The sequence below is a fragment of the Dermacentor albipictus genome, chromosome 1 (assembly GCF_038994185.2).
Source record: "Dermacentor albipictus isolate Rhodes 1998 colony chromosome 1, USDA_Dalb.pri_finalv2, whole genome shotgun sequence".
NCBI lineage: Eukaryota > Metazoa > Arthropoda > Arachnida > Ixodida > Ixodidae > Dermacentor > Dermacentor albipictus.
This window is the reverse complement of record NC_091821.1, coordinates 8132612-8157291: the sequence shown is the minus strand read 5'-3', so window position 1 is coordinate 8157291 and position 24680 is coordinate 8132612. Positions and strand designations below refer to the sequence as shown.

Below are 24680 nucleotides of genomic sequence, written 5' to 3'. Positions count from 1 at the left end.
GATATGATGTGTACACACTGATTATGCGTGATTTGACGGAAAAAGCAAAAACAGTTATTTCTGATTCGATGCCTTTTCGCCATTAGCCCTCGGCTATTGGTAAAAAGTTTTCGCGCTGCACCCACTTCACCTGCCTGTCACGCGACGTCACAAAACCGCACAATTTCACCGCGTCAAAGTGACGTGAACGCGATAAAGATGCATTAAATGCCGAATCAAACTGAATTTTTTTCGGAATAGCCGCAGGCTGCCCCGTTCCGAAAGGAATAAAAGATGGCTGCCGCCGATCGCTGAGACGCTGGCTACTCGCACCTGCCGGAGAGCATGGGTGTATTTGCGTATAATAAAACTTCTTGCGTGGCCGTGTAACGTTTTCGAGCACTTTCGGCACGTTTACTACCTCATTCTGCCAACTCCTCTTTGCTGAGGTTCAGTTTTAGCGTCATTCTTAAGCTTCCGTTGCATGCCGCCGCGATTTTCGAGCAGCCACCACAAGCTAAGTAAGGGAAAGCCGACCAATCGCAGACGCCGGCACCACCCTCTTCATCCGGTTATCGATTTTCAGTGCTCTGGCTCTGCCCCAGTGAATCCCCCTCCATTTGAGCGTTCTCCTCGCCTCTTGTCAGCCAATTAGATACGACAAGCCGCTCAGTGTAGGCAGTTTCATTCGTTTTTCAAGCAAACAAAAGTGACCTCCTATGAACGAGGAGAGCGTTTGGTTGGTCTGTTCAGACAACCCTGTGGGTGACCGCCCGGTGCTTGCGTCGGTGGATACGCAAATTTGACGTCAGGAAATTGGAATAGAAACATATTGGAATAGTTTTACGTTATAGGGCCCCTTGTGTGTTTTCGAGCAATCATATGGTTGACTCTTTTGAAGAAAACTTGACTGCGTTCTTTGCGTGAACTTTGTGCTCTGTATTCCCACCCTGTAACAGCCCGGCAGGGCTCACAGTATTGGAAATAAATAAATAAATAAAGTGGTACCATGAAAATTGTTTGCCTGTCCCTTCGAGTGCTTTGAAGGCTCGCCTGCAACTTAATGATATATCATGCTCTACGATGCTTTTGATTGTGAATTTTTTTATTAATTTTGTATGCTAAGCCGCGCATATTTTATCATATGTCTGTCGTGTCGCCGCACATATACTTAGAGAATATTTTTTCCTGCTGTCATTGCAATCACTTAATACACATTGGTGCAGTGTCTTCGTAAGCAATAACGCTATTTTACGATAGCGATATTCATTATGAAAAAAAAAAGAAGTGAGGCGTGCAGACAGGACACAAGAGTAGAGAAGTGGACAACACGAACGCCGTGTTGTCCACTTCTCTACTCTTGTGTCCTGTCTGCACGCCTCACTTCTTTTTTGCATAATGAATCCTTACCAACTACCTCAGCTTTCTGTCGTTCTAGGCAATATTCAATTTTGAAAGCAAAGTGGCAACTGCGCCATAGCCGGTGATAAAGCCTGCTGCAGTGTGACTAAAGGTCAAGCTTGCAAAGCAATATTTAGCCTTGCAGGGAATAATTTAGGAAGATGAACGATTCACCTCTGTGCATGAGTAGATTATGTCTGCCGGTGATGAACAGATAATATTGTGCGGTGTATCTTCGGGTCTGGGTAAAGTTCAAATGTCAGGAATATTGTCTAGTGAGGTGCTACTGTGTCAGCTGAAGCTCACGGTCCGCAAAGAAATTAATGGTTGTTTTAGCCTCATTAGTCTCTTGAGAGAAGAATCGCACATGCGTTCGGCTTCCTTTTCTCTTAGCTCATACTTTATACTGTTGTAAACTGGGGCCTGTCAGTGACCTCATAAATGTTTCGTGCTTTTCTGCATAAAGTAAATGTGCACGTTCTACAAAAGAGATTATTTTATGTATTGTGTACACTGTTAAATCTCAGGTGCACACATGTACACTGTTCATCGATCTCAGCACGGAATTTGGAGAGCATAGCAGCCGGCGCTTTTCGTGCACGTGGTCGGCGATTGTCACACCGATCTAATGCATTATATACGTTTTTTTAGCTGCACCAAATCTTTAAAAAGATTGTCTGTAGCAGATAGCGCAATTCTAACCCTTTATTTAAATCACTCAGTGAGGCGGCCATTAGTGCTACGAGAAATCAGAATTTACCTTTTAGATTATTTACTTTACGGCGCATATTTCCCTCTACGAATTATAGACGGCGAGTTCGCAAGGCGTATCCACATGGAACGAATTCTCAGGACTGCACCAGTTTCGAGATTTTAATTTTCAAATTGTCTGACGAAATGGATCGTCGTTCCGACAAAGCGTCACTGATCACGCAGATCAAGGCCTTCGTCCGCGAAGAAGTAGCGTGACAGCTGTCCCTGGAATCCTTTCACGCAGGTGCCTGCCATTCCTTTGCCATCCACTCTGCGCAACGTCATTCAAGGGGAAGTCCCCAACTCACTGCAGGTTGCTCCCGAGCAGCCACTTGTGGCCGCTACGCTCACTTATACTGCGGTCGCGGCCAGACCACGCCAAGAGCCGATACCACCTTTTCAGCAGCCCGTGCGGTGTTATAATTGTGCTTACTGCCAAAGGCAATTTTTAGACTGTTTAGAAATTTTGTGCAGCTAACAACAACAAAAAAAAAACACCCTACATATACAGTAGAAGCGGGGGGCCTCTGTGACGCATTGTGACTGAATTTGGCACCCCAGCGTGCCAGCTATCATCCAGCGCTCACCGATACCGCAAAACGTACCGACCACCATGTGGTCCGAGTATCGCGTTTCAACCGCTGAGCACTGTACACTTCCAGAATAAAAAGAAGAGATACTTAGCCAATTATGTCTACAATGCCAATATTGTAGATAAGTTTCCGCCCTGCTGCTTTTTGAGTTCGCTGGGCCGTTCATACAAAAGAGGGCGACTGGTAAGCAAGTCAGATTTGTTTTACGAGCCCGAACGTGAAACTGCGTGCCACGCGCAAAGCCGATTTGATCAGCACATCGATGCCAACAGAACATTGTGGGAAAATGTGGCTAACGCTTGAGCGTGACAGACCAGCCAACATGCCTCTTAAATGGCCAGTCACGAATGTCCTTCTCGCACGGATACCAAATAGCCGCAGCGATCATTTGCGAATCGCGTGACTGAACCTCTGCATCTTGCGTATTTTTGCGGTTTTTCCGGAACCTAATTCCCTCATCAAGAGCGCACACGCGTGACTAAGTATTTTTCTCGCCTTGGTATGTTTTCTTTTGTATTTGTTCATTATGTATAAGTGTTTTTAGGCTGCAAATACCTTTGTTTTAAAAGCCTTGCTGTGAAGCCACTGCCAAGCGAAAGGGGGCTGCGGCTTTGTCAAGCTGTTTCTGACAGATTTTTCTGCGCCTCCACTGTCTGTATTTGTACAAGGCAGAAATAAGGAATTTGAATTTGAATTTGAGTTTGAATTTGAATTTTCTATCTGTTTCCAACAGTTTTAACGGTCGAAAACGGCGTAAAGGAACCCAAGTACAAAAATGCAACATCAACTTCAAGAGCATCGACTGTCAGCCCAACCTTTTAAAACTAATTCTTTATTACCTTGCTGCGGTGAAATGTTTGGTCACAGATACATGACCGTCTATCCCAAAACCTGGGCTACGAAAAGAAAGAGAAAACTGTCAGAACAAGTCTATAACAATATAACGAAACATTAACGAAGCAAAGGAGTGTAAAACGGAGAAAACAGGGAAAAAACCGTTACAGGAGTACGCAAAGATTGCAAGTATAGAAATGTGATGCATTATCAGAAGAGTACCTCAACCATACGGCGCTCTTCGCCGGTTGTCTTGAGCGTACTTGCAACCGCGTCGCCTGAGTTAGTTACTAAGTCAATATTTTTTTTATCAAATCAATGTATCAGTGCATTGCGTGGCGTATTGTCTGCCGCCACAACCGAATTTTCTCAGCCGAAACGAACGGGTAATTAAGCTAAAACGCGTATTTAAGCTAGGTGATTCTTGTGTATTGTATTCAGTAGTCTCTCTATATATATATTTTTCGTTCTGTCTTATTATATTTTTCATTTGCTGAGTGACTCCCGTTTTCTGTTGCGCGAGATTAACAATTTTCAGTTGCGCCAGGTTGTCTATGCCACATTGTATATACACATTTTTGTTTGCACGCGAGATAAGGTGCTATGGAAACCGTTAAACTGTTTCGTACCGTTTCTATTACTGGCAATATTTTTGTGTATATCTGAGTGCTGTATGAACTGTTTACAAGGGTGTTTGACCTATGTGAGGCTTTTAGCCTTTAGTCTCAAGTTCATCTTGATTGCATAAGGAAATAATGAAACAAAATTAAAAATGAAATGAAGGTGCCTCCCGAGTAGGTTGTATCGCTCTGTGATATTTCCCCTTGACTGTCCAGCTTCCCCCACTCCACTTTGTATAGCATATAGTATAGTGTTGTACGGCAACAATATTATAGTTTAGTATATTAGTTTAGTATATCTACATTATTTTAGTTCCCTGTAGTAATTTAGTATATTTAGCATATTCTTCGTATTGGTTACGAAAAAGCGCTGCGTACGCATGACGATACGTTCACGAGATTAGATTGAATCCACAGACATTCACCTAAATCTTGATTCCGGCTTTCAAACATACATTATTTATATCGACTTGTATTGAATGTATCTCGATTGCATTTCTGTTTCTTCTGCCCCGTTATTTATTACCCCGAAAGGGGCCTATAAGGGTTAATAAATGATGATGATAATGATGATGAAAACTAAATACATTTCTCTTTGCCATATTCAACAGACGAGAACGTCAATATTTAGTTTTTACCACAGCCTGCACTCCAATCAAATTTCGAAGCATATAGTTTTGGGCACCATGTACTGGCGTCGCGAGAACGTACAATAGTGTCGAAGCTTTTCTGTAGGACGGCATCTACCTTGTGTGTAACATAACACGGGAGTTTTTCTGCATGTATAAGTATATGGAGGGGCCATTCGTGCGCACCTGTGACTTTGCAAAATGCGTTTGCGTTTTGTGCGGCGGTACGTTTGGTCCAATGTGTTTTCATGCGGTGAATTATAAAGCGAATGGGTGCGTAGTCGCGTTGTGTCTTTCCTGTTTTGGGAGTTTTCCAGTCAGAAAAAAATAAGGACGCAAATTGTGCCTCTGAAATGATCCGGATTCAACGTTTGTTATTATTTTCTATTACTTCTTATGTGACAACTTGGCACTTAGAAGAGTAATTAGCGAGTATAGATAACTTATAGAAATAAATAATTGAATGTGATGAACAAAAAAAATAATGGCACCTGTTCCACTTATCTGCGAATGATATGTACTTAGGTTGCTCCGCATTACATTGCACATCTTTTTTTAAAGCTTGAAGCACAATGGTATACAGGCTCTATATCGCAGCCTTGGTTGAAGCATAGTCACGTTTTACAGTCCTTTCATTTCCCCTGCCTTCCCTTTTGCTCTTATCCGGCGCAAAGAAGGAGAACGGAGACGCGCTACTGCGGCTCTCCTTTATAGGTTGATAAAGAAGTTGCTTCAGAATTTATAAGTGTTGTAAACGTAAGATGATGCACTGTAACAGCACGTTTTAACGTAGTCAGCGAAGTGCTAGAAGAAAGAGAATGTAAAAAAAAAGAAGAGGATGAACAAAAAGGCTATAAAAAGAATGTTGGCCCTTCATACTCAAAAAAGCCCATAAGAACCTTAAGGGCGTGAAGAAGATTCCTCTTTCATAGCTTCTTCAACGTTTCGACAGAACAAGACACTTTTACTGTAAAAACGATGAAGCGCCTAACCACAGCCGCAATGTGTTGACTGCATGGCATGTCAGAATGTGCGTTCTTTTCACGGACTGATGTCCTTTCTTCGCGGGGCATCGATGAATAGTTATGCAGATCCCATGCGTACGTTCCAATGCACGTGAAATGAAGCTTCAGTGAAGCGAGTAAATAAGTTATTAACAATGAATGGTGATGCGAACAATTATGTTTACTTTCCTCCCACGCAACGCGTAACCTCATGCAATGTTCATGTTTGTCCACTACAAAAGTCACACCTTTAATGTCATGGAATTTTTTTAACGTGTATGAACGACACCACTCGCAAGCTGCGCCTAAGTGCAAGCATCAAGTCAAGCTGACGCGTAGTGCGAGACATCTCTTCAGCGAGGACGAAGGCAATGTATACTGCATGCAAGATGCTTTGATACGCAGGTGGCGCATGAGAGAACGCTATCCAAGGCATGATTTACTTTCTGATAAATTGTAATTTTTTTCTCAAATATTCAATGTTATCAACTAGCCTCGTTTAGTCACTGCCATTAGCTGATCTGTCACCGAGATCTCTAGGTTTTTCATGGTGGAGTCGCCACCAGCCTTCCATTCATGCTGTTGTTTTCTGTGCCGACAATTCTGCTATAGGTGGCATCCCACATCGCTTGAGCAACGCTACCAGCGCAGCTCGATCTTGGCACGTTTGATTTGGCCACTGACACAATGGTTCTGCGGAATCACTTTTCTTTGGGAATATAGAGAGGGAAGCTGCTATGTTTTACTAGAAGCAAATGGTTTCCGCATGTTGCAGCGCGGTTTTTTCGTATTTACCTGTGTCGACGAGCGCTTGAAGTTCTGTCTCGTTGCAAGTGTTGAGCACACATATACCAATACGAACACTGGACAGTTTCTCGTCCGTGAAGTAATCTTTGAACTGGGCTAGCTGCAAGGAAAACGAGGTAGATTTTGTTGCAGAGCAGCCAAACATAATTCAAAGCACATAAAGTGGTTATGCGAGTTTGCAAATTCTTTCGTTTCGCTGGCAAATTCGGTCGCTTTTCCGTAAAGCACGTAGGCTTCTACAATTTCTTTCAGAATTTTGCTTGTATTTGCAAGTTTCATGCCGTTTCTGCATGAAACTTGGACACATACGCAACATATAACTGCGCAGTGACGTTCGGTCACCGGTGAACTTTATTTAATAAAAAGTACTCCCTTTTTGCCGTAGGAGGAAGGAGCGTGTTAATTAAATTTTATTTGCTTATAACGTCTTTTCATAAATAAATGTATGCCAAACAGCAGACGCAGCGCAATTGTTCCCGTTAGTTAATGCTTGAAATACGATAAAATGCCAAAATACTGCAACTGCCTTTTGATCAATGTGCGAGGTCGTCCACAATAGAGGGAAACTGGTTATCGGTGTTGAGGCTGCACGTTGTTACTGCAATTTGGCGTAAAATCCGGGAGGCTAACGTTTCAGTCACAAATATCAGTGCTGAACGCCATATCGTCCACTGTATGTCGCCAAAGTAGAAGATATGCTGAAGCCACACGAGCTTGATTACTAAATATAGGATATTCTCCATGACAGTTGTCCATGTATAAGACTCACCGCTACACTTTATTTGGTGTAGATATATCTGCGCGACGTATTTATAAAATCTCATAAGCCATATATCCGCAACCTGCAATAATGACACCATAGTAATAACGGAACACGAATAATTTATGAAAACCACTTGCTTTTTTTTCTTTTATTGCAGTCGTTCATTTTGAAATGGTGAAGAAATCTGTCTTCTTATATTTCGGCGGGGTTTTTCGCGGAAAATACGTAGTTGTTGTTGCTCTGCATGGTATGCAGTAGCAAAGATGTTCGTTGGTTCTTTGGAGAATTGTAGAAAAATGCCTCAAAATTGGTTTCTGCATAACCGTTACACTCAAACAACGAATCTGTCATCCCTATGAGCAATTTGTTATTGGAAAAATCCGAACATTGTCCAACCCTAGCCACCTACTCATCTCTACCGCTCGCGTACCAATATTCACGAGAACAAAGCCGTAAAGAAATAACATTAATAAAAACGCCAATGAGATCGGTTTACAGTGAATGAGTGCCCCTGTAGAGCATCACAGAGACACTGTGGCTAGTTAGAGATTCAAGGGCATTACAGCGAAGTTTTGTCCGTGTATGTAGGGTGCGCAGATAACATTATCCAAGCTGTTATAACAAAACAATTGAGAAATAAAGGTGCCGTGCAAAATACGGCTATAAAACCTACAGTATTCCGTCGTCAGGCCAGTGACGTGGGAACACTAGGATTTTTACTTGTGTCCATTGAGGAAGGAAACTGAGCAGAGGCCCTACCCCCTCCGCGCGCTAAGAGAAAAGTGTGGAGGAAATGACGTAGTAGGTTCTCTTTTGTTTTGCTGTTTCTTTATTTCCTTGCTGTAGTGTAGTGGCCCCGCCTTTCGGGCCACAATGGCGGCTTTGTTATTGTTCTATGCGCTCACACGTGTTGCTCCGTAGGTTTCGTACCGTGGCAAAGGCGCCGTGCGGGCAGGTTTGCGTTGGTCTCCGTGTTTTATTGCGCTGCGTTATCTGGACCGTGCTCTACCGGATGTTGCTGTGGCCAGGTGGGACAGGAGGAACTAAAGTTCGTGAAATGAACGCGCATGCAACGCTGTACGCAATGTACAGCGGACAATGCAACGGACAAAGGAATATCCGCTGGAAACTTCGCCCTCTTTGGCGGAATCATGCTAACGTGCTAACGATTGTTTAGTATTGCTTCGGAGCGCGCGGGTCCGAGCAGCACGGTTGCGCGCAGCGCGGCGTGGTTTCGCGAGAAATGTAAACAAGACAGGAGAGCTGGCCCGATAGGCGGAGCAAGGCCATGAGCAACGCCGACTTCACTTTCGCTTCACAAAGAGTGACGTCAGGGCTATGGTGGCTAGAGGGGGAGGTGTAGGCATCGGAGCGCCCGAGAAGCAGCATTTATTCAGGACGATGCGGCGGCGCTGCTTTCGGCTCCGAGATGCCTCCCGTACGCTGGCTAAGGTCCGCTGCGGTTATTTGGTTCCGCTGTGGAGTGCTTTCTCGCTCCTTGGCTTCTTGGGGCGCAATACGCGTATCAGAAAACCATTTTAAAGGCTAAGCGACTTTATCCCTGCAGCTGGCCCAACGTACTACTAAATTTTTGTCATTTTATCGCCGTGCTTTAGCTTCACGCTCAGTGCAACACTTACGAAACTGATAATTGCACCGAACAGAGAAAGCTTCCGCAGTAGGCGGTCGTTTGCGGTTTGCCAGTGCCGCTTTTACATTATAAGGGACTATTATGGGTTGCCGTATGCAGTTCTGTCTGGCGTGACTTTATTAGTGCCTTGCGTTACAGGCGCTTGTCCTAATAGTCCCCTGGATGGAGCGCGTCTCTGCACTTGAAATGAGCTGTTCGAGTGAATCAGGATTATAGCAAGTTTATTTAATTTTGCAATGAAAGGTAGAACTGTAGGCACCAATGGTCAAAACTGAGCATTATGAGAGCGCAAAGGGAAATTTGGTTTCCAATATTAGAAACCTGCAAAGAACTAAGTGCGTGTATGTAGTACCGCTCAGATAATGCCAAGAATGCCCTAGAAAAAATGAATATTTATGGTTAATAAAATAATGCAAACGACTGTATATGCATAGTTGTTAGCTCTCAAACAAACAATATGACACGAAATGGAGCGCAAATCCAATATATAATGGAGGTATATACCCAGAAACGGTGAACAAGGTGCAGTGCAAGCAATAATAATTTGTCGAGTGGGAAGTTCTATTCAGATATGCAGATATTTCTGGGCATACAATGTGATGTGAACAGTTCCTTTTCTATATACATATACAGGCGCTTTGTGTTGGTCTTGCTGATATAAAGGTTGCAGTTATGCATTTTATATGTTGTGCGCCTCAGCTTGGGGTACTTCATTTTATCTCGCTTCCCTTGCTTCGATGCGTTCTCTCCTGCAACAAGGAAGTGCAACTTCGTGATGACAAAAAAACCGTATCACTTGGTTGGTGATTTCTATGCTATGTTGCGCACAGCCAATCATAACCAGCCTATTTATTGACAGGCAAGTAATAAGGTACATGATACTGTCAGCCTTCAACTTGTTAAAGCTGAAACAATGCGTGAAGGCATCTTCCATTGCAGCAACCAAGACTTTTAGTGCCTGAGATGGGTAAAGTACCACCTCTATCCATGTGGTTGGTAAGGCACGACTCTTCCGGAAGCAAGCGCGAGTCTTTTGCTTGAAGCAACAGCTAGAGAACACTCTTCGCACTTTGTTCTCATTAGCATTTTCCTGGCTACATACCCACTAACGTAGTAGGTTACGCGCGAGTCGCTATTTGATCCCACAATTTCACTATGACGTGGCGTCGCATACCATTACCATCTTGTTAACTTCATTTAGGTGGCCCACATCCAGGAGATCATCCAGCTTACTCTGCATATCGACCAAACATTTGCAGTAGCGTAGGTCAAGAAGGCTACTCAGAACACCTTGTGACAAGCAAACAAAAGCGGGGCAGGCGAAGCTAACTTCACGACGCGCGCTTAGAGCCGGAGAGATTGCTCAAACACAACCTCGCGCTAGGCGTCTCGGAGACGACGAGCGCGCCACCTGTCGTTGTTATGAAAAAATGCCGCACCGCCATACGCGGCGCAGCCCAGCCGATGCTGACACCTCCCTCTCTAACCGCCATATCAGGGCCTCTCCTGAGTTTCCTTCCTCCGTGCTTTTGTCTATCACCACGTTTTTAGAGCGCAGCTCTTTGGCGTCCGTTCCTGGGTTTCGCGTCGTCGTCGGCGTTGTCGTCGGCCTCGTAACCAGCTCCGCCCCCCTTTCATCCCCCCAGTGCTAGCAGCGACCGACTGATACCGCTGGATGCCGCTGACGCCGCTAGAGAGTCAAGATAACGTGACTGCATAGAACACCGTCGCCGCCATGCAGAAAGAGGAGGAAAGGGTCCCCCCCCCCTGTTCTTGTGTGGCGGATAGGGTGCTCTTCAGTTGCCGACGCGCCGGTTATTTCACGTAGGCCCCGGCACGTCGACGAATACGTGACCACCTTCCCACGGCTAGACCTGGTTCTTAGCGCTGCGGAAGCGAGGGAATCATATTGTTTGTGTCGGCATCGGCGGCGTTGTCCCTGAAACCAACTCCGCAGCTGGGGTTGACTCACTATCGGCGTCAGCGGCATCAGTCAGTCGCTGCTATCTCTTCCCTTTTCCCTTTATCGTGTTGTCCGCTTGCTGCGCGCGCTTCTGCCCCCATCGTTTGCCGCTGGGTGTACACGCCGCCCCCCTCCCCCCTCTTCCTGCGAGTCTCCGGTTGTCAAAGCGCCGGCTCGAACTTAATTCCTTTCTTCGATCCTCCTCCAATGCAACCCCTGTGCGGTGGCAATCAGAGAGCCAGATCGGTGGCGGCGGATCTGTATATGTGCACCGCCCGAGCCGAAATTGCCGCTGCCGTTCGCCCTGTGCGGTGGCAATCAGAGAGCCAGATCGGTGGCGGCGGATCTGTATATGTGCACCGCCCGAGCCGAAATTGCCGCTGCCGTTCGCCACTGCGAAATTATCTGCCAGTTCTTTCTGAGCCATGAGCGAGACGACAGATGGAAGTCCTCCGTCTGCTGCTGCTGCTGCTGCTGCTGCTGCTAAACGAGCTGCCAGAGCAGAGGCCCAGCGCCGTCGCCGTCAGAATCCAGAGGTGCGTGCCGCCGAAGCAGAAGCTTACCGTCGCCGCCGTCGAGATGATCCAGGAGTACGCGTCGCCGAAGCAGAGGCTAAGCGCCGCCGCCGAGAAGACCCTGCCGTTCGCGCCGCCGAAGCGGAGGCTCATCGCCGCCGTCGAGAGCAACCAGCAGTAAGCGAGGCTGAAGCAGAAGCTCATCGCCGCCGCCGAGAAGACTCTGCAGTTCGCGCCGCCGAAGCGGAGGCTCATCGCCGCCGTCGAGAGCAACCAGCAGTAAGCGAGGCTGAAGCAGAAGCTCATCGCCGCCGCCGAGAAGACCCTGCCGTTCGCACCGCCGAAGCGGATTTCTCCGACCACAAAGCTTCCTTCATGACTGTCAAGAACTGTTAGTGGAGTCTTTGTTAAAGGATTACGTGTGAAAAATTAAAAAAAAATATGTGATAGCGCATGCATGTGTTGCTCGATTTCTTTGCCTCAATCTATCGAAAAGGTGAAACAGCTTATTTGCTGCGCTCAAATTTCGCATTAGGAAGTAACGTAATCGTCGGTAATTTTTTTTTCTTGAAGGAGCTTGGTTAACGTTAGCAGGGAAACACGGTATATGCTCCCGAAGGGAGCGTGTACTATGTATACAGGTATTGGCGGCGAGGAGTTACGGAGTCGCCCTCTATCGGAAGCGCCTCGCTGGCGTAGTATGAGGGATCACGTGGCGCGCTCCTCATAGGTTTTGCTGTCAGCGCTTACTGAAAACACCACGCGGGAGCTCTCCCAGACATTTCTGTAAGTACTTTCGAAACGAGAGAAGTTTCTTACTGTCTAAATAATAATCTTGGGCAAACTGAAACCACACAATCGTTTACAGCCGCTATCTCTTTACGGAATACGTACAGTGAACGCCACTGCGCGCGGTCGGCGCGATGGAGTCTCCCGAACCGGCTTCTTGCGTGAAAGGTAGGTAAACGCTGAGAGCAAACTATGTGAAATATGTTCTTATAGTGTTTGTATAACTAAATGGAGCGTAATAGAATGAAGCCTCAATGCAGCGATCGCGCAGATTCGCAGCGACCGACTGCGCGTCATGCTTGTCCGCGCACTGTGTCGCTTTCTCCGCGCGCGCGTTTCCGCACCGTGCCATGAGTTTCAGGCCGCAGAATATGAGCATTTGACAGTATACAGGCCACCATTGTTGCGTGGGCGCTATCAGAGCTGTTCAAAAATAATTTCATTGTAGAGACTTCGACGCCTACGGGGACTGTGATGTGCCGTCGCGACGATGCAATCTTTTTTTTCTTCTAAATTCTTTGACCTTTCAATACTATTTCTCGAGTTGCGTTGCACTGTATGTTTATCGGCGTTCTCAACGTGCAATTTCCCGCTGCTCCTTTTTTGTAATCCAGTGCATTAATTCATAACACAAACATGACCATATGCCATGCTTTCTTTAAATGTGCTTCTTGCCGCTGCCTTTCCCCTCCACTGAACTTGCCAGTATCTATAGTATCGACAAGTTCATAGACCAAACCGTCATGACATTAGTCGGGCAGCGGACTGGGGCGAGCGTCTCAGTGCGCGTTTTCAGAACATCGCAGACCGGGCGCCGTAGCAGAAATCTTCCTCGCGTCTGTGCTTGCTGCATACCCGAGTTGTAGCCGATGACTGTTTGCCGGTTTTATGTTTCGCGAGCCAAGCTTCACGCAGCTTCTTGTCCTGCGGCTACGTGTGAATAAGGCTGACACCGGCCTCTGTTACGTGCGTCCGGCCTTGCGGCACCGAGCAGTAGCCTACCACGTTGCGCGCCTTCAAAGGCAGCCACTACCTATTGTAGTGCTTTCAAGCGTTGTAAAGGAGACACTCGAAGCGGGAAAATTTCGCCACTAAATGAAAACCGCAGCGTACGAGGGAATTTAAACTCGTTTTCAGCTCGCTTCGGCGCGCCCGAAGCAGCCGACGCGGCCGCTATGTCCACGTGATCCCTCCTAGCACGTCACGCCGACGGTGGCGCCAGCTTTTCCAGTGGTGGAGCTCGAGGCCAATATACAGGGCACACTCTGCCGGGCGCACGTATAGAGAGGACACTCCAGCGAATGATAAAGTAGCGCCACCGATCGAATAGAATACCAACTAGGTCAGCTGTAGCCGCAGGTGCACCGCACTCGATGGCGCCTAGTTCACGTTCGCGATTTGGATTTGGTTGGTTTGGATTGGATTGAGAGTTGGCTTGGATTTTGTGGCGAATGGACGTGCTTTTCGGGGTGTTTTCGGGGCTCCGTGGCGACGACGAAATCATAAGTTTTTTTGCATGCTTTGAGCTTGCTTCTGTTTTTATTTGCTGTGTTTTTGCATTTAAATAGTAATTGAGGGTTTTTCCGTTTGTTTCCTTTTTTTATTTGTCTCTCGTATTTCGGGTTCGCAGGTGTGCTTCGTGTACGTTTGTTTTGCAGGATGATTAGACCGTCCTTTCGTGCCACGTGTTCCAACATGTGCAGCCTAGTGGGACGTTGAGTGTTTGTAGTCTTTAAGTAGTAGCTTGGAAGTGGCAAGAGAAATAGCTATTAGTGGTTTTACTGTGCGTGTTTGGTAGAAAAGTGAGAGCGTGACCGTGTGGTTGAGAGCGTCATACCTTTGGTCTCCGCGGCATTGATTGTTTTTGAAACAGTGGTTAGAGTTGCTTTGCGGCATTTTGAGGATTTGGATCCTGTGCGTATCGGTTTTTTCTCAGAAATCAGAAAATTTGGGCGTGGTAGTTCATAGTGTTTTTTTTCTTTTTTCATTGTTTAACCTAGGTAGAATATTAGGCAGTATAGTAGCAAGAGCTTGGTGGCGCAACTCACCGCCCCGTTCCAAAGGGGACGCTCATAACATCCATCCATCCATCGATAGGTGGCTTACAGCCCACATACGAGCGGTACAACCGTGGTCCGGCGCGGGCGTATGCAGAAGCCTCGTACGTGGTTTATTTGGTAGAGGGTAGGTTGAGGGGGAACTCATTCAAGCTGGGCTCGTAATTTTTTCAACGTCCCAGCAGCACATTTTCCATTATCCTTTGTTTGCCTTGCACCTCACCGAGTGATCTGTTTCAGCGATAACGGTGGCACGGATTTATGCGAGAAAATGAGAAACGACGAAAAGAAATGAAAATGAAGTGCATGGAGGATACGAGCTCAAGTTTGGAATTAGACGAGAGTGACGATATGGGCTCGTTGGTCGGTGATCATGGAAAGGTATCTCGATAGCGCACAAAAACTGGGACACAAGAAGAAACGAAGACAGACGCTTGTCTTCGCTTTCGTTTCTTCTTCTGTCCTTGTTTTGCGGCCCTATCCAGATACCTTTCCATGAAATCAGACATTCGATTGATTTTTCCTTCGAGTAAAGAAGCTGCTAGCCCAGAATGCACTGCTAAAATAAAACGAACCCAAAACACAAATGGCAGTGTGGTAAGCCCGTAATTTACAAGCTCAAGTATCCACGTCCTAACCTTCGTTTGACCCGCATCCTAAATAAACCTATATACTTCTCTGTACTAATGCGGCTGGAGCTGGTATATGCCAGCGCTATCATTTGGGACCCCGTCGGGAGAATCAACATTATTTTTTTTTGGGGGGGGGGGGGGGAATGTTACCACAAGTAAAACACGAGACTTCAAGAAAGGGACTACACGAACCGCTTCGTGTTGTCCCTTTAAACGCACGGCTTATTTGTCCCTGTAAACGCACGGCTTATTTACAGATGACACATCACACAATACCAGCGCCCGTATCCACAAAAGTTATTTTCGTTAGTGCCGCTCGGTATGCGTCATCATCGCACCAATTGCTATTAAGATTAGGAGGTGCCCGAATTCTGCCAAGTAGGAACTTGAGAAACGTTTTCTGAGTATGTGTCTACAAGAGCAGTAAGTGAGGAAAATGAATTTTGGGAATGCCAAAATAATATTATGGCACGATCCGCTAAAGGAACGTGATCAAGTAAAGTATAACCGAAGGGCGCAGCAGAAAAAAAAAGCGTACGGGATAACTGTTGCTCTCTAGATTGTCCCATTCAGACGGCATAAGCTCACGCTGCCCAAGCAGGACAGTGCTGCGACGACGAGACGTAAATACATGATGCCTGCGCGACTTACCCTTGGATGGCCGATTCGAAAGGAAGCAACGAGCTCGCGCCAAAGTTCGGGATCTCTTGCGAGCCGCAGCCGGAGGTTGCAATACTGTGCACGTAGGGTCTCGCGGCCCGACAGCGGGTCATGCAGCACAGTCTCGATGCACTCGTCGAACGCTCCCGGATCAGAGTTTGTGGCTTGTAAGATGCCATTGGGGTACTTGCCGGACGCGTCGAACACTGCGCGCAAACGAATGAATCAATGCCTCGACAACCTGTTCCCGTTGCCTGTTCTGGAGCAGTCAACGGTGCTAGTTGCACGGCTCAAGTGACACTAAGAGGGGCGCTGACAGTATGCACGAAACGTGTACAGAGCTCGCGTTCGTGTGTCAGTGTCCCTGTGTGTCTCACCTGAGGAGCACTACTTACGCCATCAAGTCACGCCATATGAACTGGCCCCTATCGAAACATCTGATTATGTGCAGGAGAGCGCAAGAGATGAGCAGAAACTGAATTAAACTTCTAACCCGCCGTGGTTGCTCAGTGGCTATGGTGTTGAGCTGCTGAGCACGAGGTCGCGGGATCGAATCCCGGCCACGGCGGCCGCATTTCGATGGGGGCGAAATGCGAAAACACCCGTGTGCTTAGATTTAGGTGCACGTTAAAGAACCCCAGGTGGTCAAAATTTCCGGAGTCCTCCACTACGGCGTGCCTCATAATCAGAAAGTGGTTTTGGCACGTAAAACCCCAAATATTGTTATTGAATTAAACTTCGTTCATTTATTCATTGCCCCTTTCAGCAACGCTCCACTGAATAGCGCATTTCTTTGCTTGAAAAATAAATACGAGAGGCAAGAGAAAAAAACTGGGAACTAGTGGTAAAGATCGGTCAAGCTAAATTTTCTGTTAATACGGGCTTATACTCGCAAATTAAGGCTGAAAGGTGCACCATGCCATGGAATGATTAAAAATGAGTGACATTAGTTTTTCTTTTACAGGTGGCATAATTTTAAACAAAACAATTACATAGAGGAAAAATAAAAACAAAGATTTAATCAACTTAGTTTTATCAACTATAAGATTTCGTATATCTTGTTCGCATCTTTGTTGTCCATCTCTAACTCTCCACTCCTAACCACAACCCAGGTGCCGGCTTCTTTCATAGACAACCTTAATACATATATAGCCACCGCATATGACCTCAGCGAAGCGTGACGCCTTTCTTTGGGTTTCACCGTGAAGTGCTAGCATAACGTCATAGATGGAAAAGACGACTACAAGAACCATAAGGGACATGCGTGTGGGTGCCTAGTCGCCCGCGATAGGCTTCCTTAATTTATTCGTTCATTCATTCATTTCAAGGTACCGGCCGAAGGTCGCCATTCGAGGTTATTACTAGAGTATACTAGAATGGGGGAGTGAGTCCAACGGAGGCCACGGCAAGCGGCGAGAGGGAAGCAAGAAACGCTGAAATTTGCGGCGGCCCTGTCATTGCCTTCTGAAGTTCCGGCCTGCAGTCCGGTGCCTCGGTGGCCCGGCGAAACCGCGCGTAACGGCGGCGGTTACGGCGGCGCCGAGCTGTCGTCTGCTCCACGCGCCGTATTCTGCTCGACACGCCGTCGTGCTTGCATTTTTGTACGTAGTATATGCGGGAAAAAATAAAGAATACAACAAAATTACCTTGACGGAAGTTCTTCACTTACGTCAAAGGATACCGTCTACAGGTTGTATACGTGCGCACACGGCCCGCGCATATGTCTATATAGTTTGTCTGGTAACTCGGCGACTTGGCAGAGTGTTCGAAGTGCAGGATCCAGTCCCGGCCACGGCGGCCGGATTTCGATAGGGATGAAATGCGAAAACAACCATGGTACTTAGATTTAGGTGTGCGTTAAAAACCCCAAGTGGTAAAAATTCCCGGAGTCCTCCACTACGGCGTGCCTCATAGTCGAAAATGGCTTTCGCACGTAGAAGCTCATAATTTACTTTATTTAATTTAGAGTGTTCGAAGAATGAGAGGATGAGCACACCTCGGCGAAAGAACTACTGTTGTGTAGTGGACTGCAAAACCGTATACAGTAGATTGAAAGGTCAGACCAAACTCTCGCTCTTCGCAGTCCCAGCGTAATCTTCACCGCACCTATCGGTCCTTTGGAAGCCAGCGACTTCATTTGTGAGGCGCACTTTGATGCAAAGTACACACTGAGGCATCATGTGCATATCATTGAAGGACAGGAAGTATCTACACAGCGTGGAAAGCCTGCGCTTCGGTCTGCTGCGCTACCTACATTCTTGCCGTATCTTCCGCAGTATCTCTACGAGCAGCCCACATCGGTGCAGCCCACGCGAAAGAGAATGGCCTCATACGCAACCTATGAAGGCGGGTCATTAAAGAGAACGCCCCCGCTATCAGTTGAACCGTCATTCACATTGGAGGCATGTGACAATGGAAACCTGCGTGAGCCCGAAGACATAGACAATCGACAACATGCTTTCAAATTCAAGCAACTATAAACAATGTGTTTTGCTTTATTCACCCAGGAGACCTGGAAAACCAACTACGTCTCAGGCGTACGACGCATAAATATAGAGGGAAAAGCGTCTATTCTGTAAATATTTTCAAAGCACACAATTAACCTACAAAAAGAAAATGTGCTGCACGTAACGAATAATGTACGTGACCCACATTCTCCCTAAATGTCAAATTGCTGCCGTTATTAGGGCATCGGGGAAATTTTGTTAGCATTCAATATATCGCATTGAGAAAGGCAGAAAACGACAATTTCCCCATTTGAGCTAACACCTAATTAAGCGACACAGTTCATTTATTCCTGTACCTCGTCTTGTACATGAACGCCATTTATTCGCTAGATCAGCTCCGAATTTGCTGCTCTGACGACACAGTGAAAACACGCACATAAGGTTTAAAAATGGAAGCAAACTACAGACGTGCTCTACCCGATTGCGGTCACGCTCGAACACTACTGCAACGCTGCGTTTGAGAACGGCCGTGCTTTTCTGCTCGGCAGGCTCCGACGCTGCCCGCCGGCGCCTCCAGCGGGTGCGGCCGTGGCGTTGAGGAGAAGGCAACGGTAGCGCCATCTGGATTTTCAATCAAAATGCCTCAGCGCGAAGCATTCGTTGGACCCACTCTCCCAATCAAGTGCACTCTACTATTACATAGGTTGTCATTGTGTTGGAGGGGGGGGGGAAGGGTGGAGGCGTAAATGAAGCACATTTAAACTACATGTAGGCAAACGAACACGCGCTAATCAAGGGCAGTTATATAAAATGAGTGAAAACAAACAAATAAAACCTTCCTTAAAGGCACTGACAACTGGCCAGAATGTGTTGTGAGACGTTGATGGAAATGATATGACCACGATTTAGAGTGATAGAATCCAGCACGCTGTTCGGGATTTAAATAGGAAATATAATTTTGAATTGGCAAAAAAAGTCAGAAAAACCAGCAAGTGGCGAGGCCTGCCTGTGAGATCTTGATACTTCGAAATGAAGTCAAGAGATGACTGCACGTAAGTCGACTGTCATCAAGTACAGTATAATTATTGCTCAAAATTGCAGTTCGTATATTAATATACACTTGCGCTGTATTCTATGCGCATTACGAAGTAAAGAAAGTCCACGCTAACGAGCGGGGCTCGCGTCCTCCCACATGCATTGCGGTGCACATGCTGTTGTTCGCGCGCGAGCGTAGCACGAGTTTGCAAGTACCCAGAGTTTTACGATCTCCCTGTAATACAAGGTGCCACCGACGAGTTGTGCCGTAAGTGGGCGCGTTTTTGATTTTCGCTTCGGCGCCTCTGTCACACTGTACCGATGCCATGCTCTCCGCCGACCGTCGGCAGATTGTCGGCGTCGTACAGTGTGACAGGAGCGCCGACACGAAGGAAAAAACGCTGTCGCCGACAGTCGGCAGACCGAAATTGGTATCGGGTCGGCCTAGTGGGAGTAAGCATTTACCAATCGGCATTCTCCAGGCGCGCTGCTTGTGGCGGGGACGGTGGTCTATCGTGCAAGTCGGATTCGTCGCTTCCGCTGCCACTTTCGTCCATCGAAGCATGACGTTCGGGTGCTACTTCATAAGGATCTAAATTCTGAGCACGCGCGCGAGCTAAAATCCTTTGTCTTGCTCACCTCTTCGAGAGGAGACATCGGAAATCAGACGCGCACGCTTGGATACAGCAACAGGAACCGCGGATCACGTGTAAAAGCGTCGTTTCGTTTTCGATGGGCTTGGTTTCATTTTCAGTCAAATACCAAAGCAGTCGGACCGAAAACCGCAAAACACGTAGCTATATCGCAGAAATACTTTAACACATTGGAAAAGTTGAATCGCAGGAACATTGACTCGATAAATAAAATAACACTTTCTCACTCCTATACGGCCGTACTTGTCTGTTTCCTTCTAATGCCAGCCTATAATCGCTATCGCGCTCACCTATCAAATTTTTCAACATGCTTCCAGTGAACGACATCACCCTCACTGCAGATCGAAAACTTCTGATAAAAAATGTTCCATGGCGCTTTCGGCGTTACTAGTTCATGATTAGGCGCTCTGGCTGGTATAAACTTTCCATTGCAATAAAAAAAGTGTGTACCATGAAAATTGGTTGTCAGTCCCTTTAAGTACTCGGTAACATTTCGAAAAGGGCCAGTGGTTATTTCCAGGTCAAAACGATAAACAATAAATCTTATGAATCAAAATCAGCTGAAGCGTTGGCGAGCAATAGAAATGACAACTATCCTGGGGATAACCATGTAGAAAAAACAAATAGTAGCCGTTTGCAAGCGCTATGCATAGCAGCATCGAATTGATCAGTATCAGCTTCAACGACTATATTTCTTATGGCACATTATTTCAATTGGATGGACTATCCTTCCTTTCCTGGAATAAAAGGCTAGCGAAATGGCATGATCGACGCATGAATAGTTTTACTTTGCGCGTGTAATCGCGTCGAGAAAATATTGCGGATAGGCCGGGTGTTTCAGCAAACACTTTCAAAAAGCTTAAAGGTACCTTGCCTGTGGCAGATAGCACAATTCTAGTTCACGAGGCGGTCTACTAGAAGCGGCAGATGCTACTTGCACGAAAAATTGAAATGCGTAATTGACTAGTTAACAAACATTCAGTAATTAACTTTCTCAGTAATTGTATTACGGCCCATATTGCAATTTACAAATTCTAGCCTTGGAGTGCGCAAGGGGGATCCATTTGGAACGATTTCTCAGGATGACGCCAGTTTCGAGGTAATTATTCACGAACTTTGCGGAGAAATGCATCGGCGTTTCAGTTACGTTCTCATCACAACATCGCTTCATGCGTTCAAGCACAAAAGTAACTGGAAAGCCAATGCATTTCTCTGCAAACTTTGGGAATTAATATCTCGAAACTGGTGTCATCCTAATATGTTGCAAGTGAATCCACCTTGCGAACCCCACGGATAGAATTTGTAAATTTCAATGTGGGCCACAAGACAATTACTTAAAAAGTTAATTAGTGTATTTTTGTTAGCTAGCCGATTACCATTTAAATTTTTCGTGTAAGTAGTGTGAGCCGCTTCGAGTAGACCACTTCATGATCTAGAATTGTGCTATCTGTCACAGGCAACCTTTACAAATTTTTGAAAGTGTTCGCTGAAGCACCCTGTATATCAGTTTTCAATGATTTCTTTATGAACCGAAGAATTATAGTAAAGCTTATGAAAAAGGGACAAGCTGCTGGTGGGGGCAGCTGCTGTACGACATGTCCTCTAGTTCACGTCGTTTTAGCGCTGGTAAGCGTGGGTATCGTGGCTTGTCAGGAGTGGTAAATCGAGCAGCTCGGTTTAGCAGGGCTTGAATGTTCTTGGGTAAATGTACTCGATCGGGGTCGCAAATCCCGGAAGCATATTGGAACTCAGTAATACTTGATGCTGGGCTAGTCGGTTCATACTGTACTACGGACAATAGGAACTATGGCCACTTAGCGCAAATCGACAAAATATAAGGGGAGCAAGGGAAAAGGTGAGCGCTTAGCTTGTCCCTTTCTGTCCTTAATTTTGTTGATTTGCGCTTAGTGACCTCAGTTCCTCTGGTATGAATTACAGCGTATTAGAACTTTGGCAGAATTCCTGTTAGATAATCCAGCTTGCACAGCTAAGAAGGAGCACGTTTCATTGTGGTTTTGAGCAGGCCGAGTGAGCTTTTAGCGGGAACTACGGCCTGTGCAATGTGGGTGTTAATGTAAATCCAGTTTAGATCCAGATAGTTCCAGTTTAAGTAAACACTAAGACACTTGCTAGCAGAAGCGGAACATGCTCAGTTGAGCTGTTAATTATGGTATAAAGAGTTTGTCTTGAGCAACCAGGCTTATCGAAAGACATAACTTTAGATTCTGATATATTCAGTTGCATTAGCCATTCGGAGCAGCATGGGCTAATTACGTGTAGGCCTTTTCTTAGCAACCGGCGTACTGAGAAAAAGGTCTCCAATGACATTTCTCCCTCTGAGTCCGCTACTTTTAATGTTTGAAAAGTGAGGTTTGCTAAGAAATGTGCATTAGGGCTTTGATAATTTCCTACATTGGCCCAAATGCAAGCGGAGCAGAGCGAGGACAAATTGTTCAGTAGCTTTGCAATTTTGTTGCTTTCTTGTAAAGCGGGGTTCAAACAAGATAGAGAAAATAAGACGGAAAACAAATAAAATGAAAAGAAACAAACAAAACAAAGTGCTTGGTATACTCACAACGAAATGCCCAAGGCTCCAAGTTCCTCAAGCCACGCGCCATATTCAAGAGACCAGCGCTGCAAGTGGGTGACACTTCAGCTTGCACTAGTCTCCGCGAAGTAGCCGACCATGAACGGTCAAAGGCGTCGGCAACCATCTCACGCAGTTGGTCCATAAAATTTTTTTGCGGATTAGGGGTTGCTGTGCCCGTGGTGACGCCATCTTCATTTGTAGCGAGGCCACACGACAGTCGCACTCCACAGGATAAGAACGTTGCCATGACCAGAACAACCACTGGTGAAACTGAAACACGGGAACCTTTTCTTATATCCATTACCAAACGCCTAGAAGTTTGCTGCGATTGGCGACGAGATAATCACTAAGTGCATTGCAGTTTACTAGCTTCCTACCGTTACCGTTCTCCTTAATACTACTACGCGCGCATTCATAAACGGTAATTGAAGGGCACCTCCACAAATTGGCGGTATGAAACCGTAAGGGAAGAATACGGCCGCAAGAAGTAGTGACCGCTTTCTGTTCAGACGCTTTAGGCTTGCATACGTCTTCAAGCTCGCGTAATCATCGGAAGCACAAACTTTGTAGGGAGCTTCGGTTAATATTTTTCAGGACACCACTCAGGTTGAATAAAGAAGAATGTAACTACCTTTGCTGATATGAATCATCCTAGGCACCTTGAGCTACACCGGGATAGGAATAGATATTGGCGACTATAACGCTGCACCTACTTTTTCACGGCCCCTAGTACCCGTTCTCACAGCCCCAAAACTTGTGACGAACGTTTCCGAAGTGCCGTGCCGTTTGTCCTACCGGTCGACGGAGCGGCGTTAAGGGAAATGCAACATTTCGTGACTTAACGCTTGAGCTGCTGATAATTTCCTCTCAAGCTATTACGTGATGTGCGTGCGTTTGTACTTGTGTGTGTATGTCTGTGTGTGTTTTTTTTTTGTGTGTGTGAAGTAGACAAGGAACGGAGGCAGCTAAGCGTGTCACTTTTGTTGTTGCACGCCTCTTGAAAGCGTTTCCCCGTCGAAAAAGGCATTGCGGAGTCGAAGAGCGACAAGGCCACATCTGAGCCTTTGAACCGAAAGTGCGGCTAGGAAAATATGTAGATGCACAACTTTAGGAGGAGGAGGAGGAGGAGGAGGAGTGTTGGTTGTTGCAGGCAGATCTCGCCTTGCAAAGGTTGCGGGAAACTGCTCCGCCCGAACGCAACCTATCAAATGCGCTAGTCTGAAGTCCGCCTGGTAACAACACCCACATTCACAAAACATGAGAGGGAGCATAACACGATGCGTCTTATTCATGCCACGTCGACTCACACGGATCACAATTCACACTCCTACCCCGTATGAAGGAGGAATTTTATTAGGAGCCTAAGTACCTCTCTCATAGATGTCATATGTCCTCGGGCGAATAAAATGTCCCTTGCACTGGAGTGTAACGCAAACTTGCGCTTCAGTCGATCTGTCAATACTTTAAGATATGCGTGAAACTGACGACACTCTAGCAAGTAAGGATCCATGGCATTGGGAGCTTAACAATGCACACATGACGATGTTGTGCTAAGTTCTGTCGTGAACCGCCACGCTGGGGTTTGCGCTGGCCCTGTGCGGATGCGATAAAGGAGCGTGGCTTCAGTTTTGTTGTCCGTTAGAGAGAGAGAGATAGAAGCGAAGAAGTAAAGGCAGGAAGGTTAACCAGACTGCTTCTAGTTTGCTACCCTACACGTGGGGAGGGGAATTGGGAGCGAAAGAGAGAGAAAACTTTGGTGTATGATGTCTATAGTCGGGCACTCAAGTCCATTAATTACACAAGGGGCCCTACAACGTAAAACTATTCCAAAAAGTTTTTATTCCAATCTCCTGACGTCAAATTTGCGTTACCGCAGAAGCAAGCATCGGGCGGTCACCCGCAGGGTTGCTAAACAGACCAATCAAACGCTCTCCTCGTTCATAGCAGGCTACTTTTGTTTGCTTGAAAAACGAATAACATTGCCTATACTGAGCGGCTTGTCTTATCTAATTGGCTCCCAAGGGGTGAGGAGCCCGCTGAATGGGAGAGGGATTCGATAGGGCCGAGCCACTGCACCGAATATCGATAACTGGATGAAGAGCGTGCACGGTGCCGGCTTCTGCGGTTGGTCCGCTTTCCCTTACTTAGCTTGCGATAGCTGGTCGAAAATCGCAGCGGCATGCAACGGAAGCTTAAGAATGACGCTAAAACGGATTCTCAGTAAAGAAGAGTTGGCAGAATGAGGTCGTAAACGTGCCGACAGTGCTCGAAAACGTTATACGGTCACGCAAAAAGTTTTATTATA

At 46.4% G+C, this 24680-nt stretch overlaps 1 protein-coding gene across 1 annotated transcript in view; it reads right to left on the bottom strand.

Annotated features, from left to right (window-relative positions):
• Nucleotides 1–23099, bottom strand: part of LOC135897353 (nose resistant to fluoxetine protein 6-like) — a 76809-nt gene extending 53710 nt beyond the window's left edge. Inside the window, exons 1-4 of the mRNA XM_070531975.1 lie at nt 23007–23099; nt 22361–22645; nt 15642–15856; nt 6609–6720 (exon numbers count right to left, since the gene is read on the bottom strand). Of these exons, the coding sequence (XP_070388076.1) occupies nt 6609–6720; nt 15642–15856; nt 22361–22645; nt 23007–23025 (631 nt within the window). The 5' untranslated portion in view covers nt 23026–23099. The remainder of the gene's footprint in view (nt 1–6608; nt 6721–15641; nt 15857–22360; nt 22646–23006) is intronic.
• Between the last annotated feature and the right edge of the window lie 1581 nt (nt 23100–24680).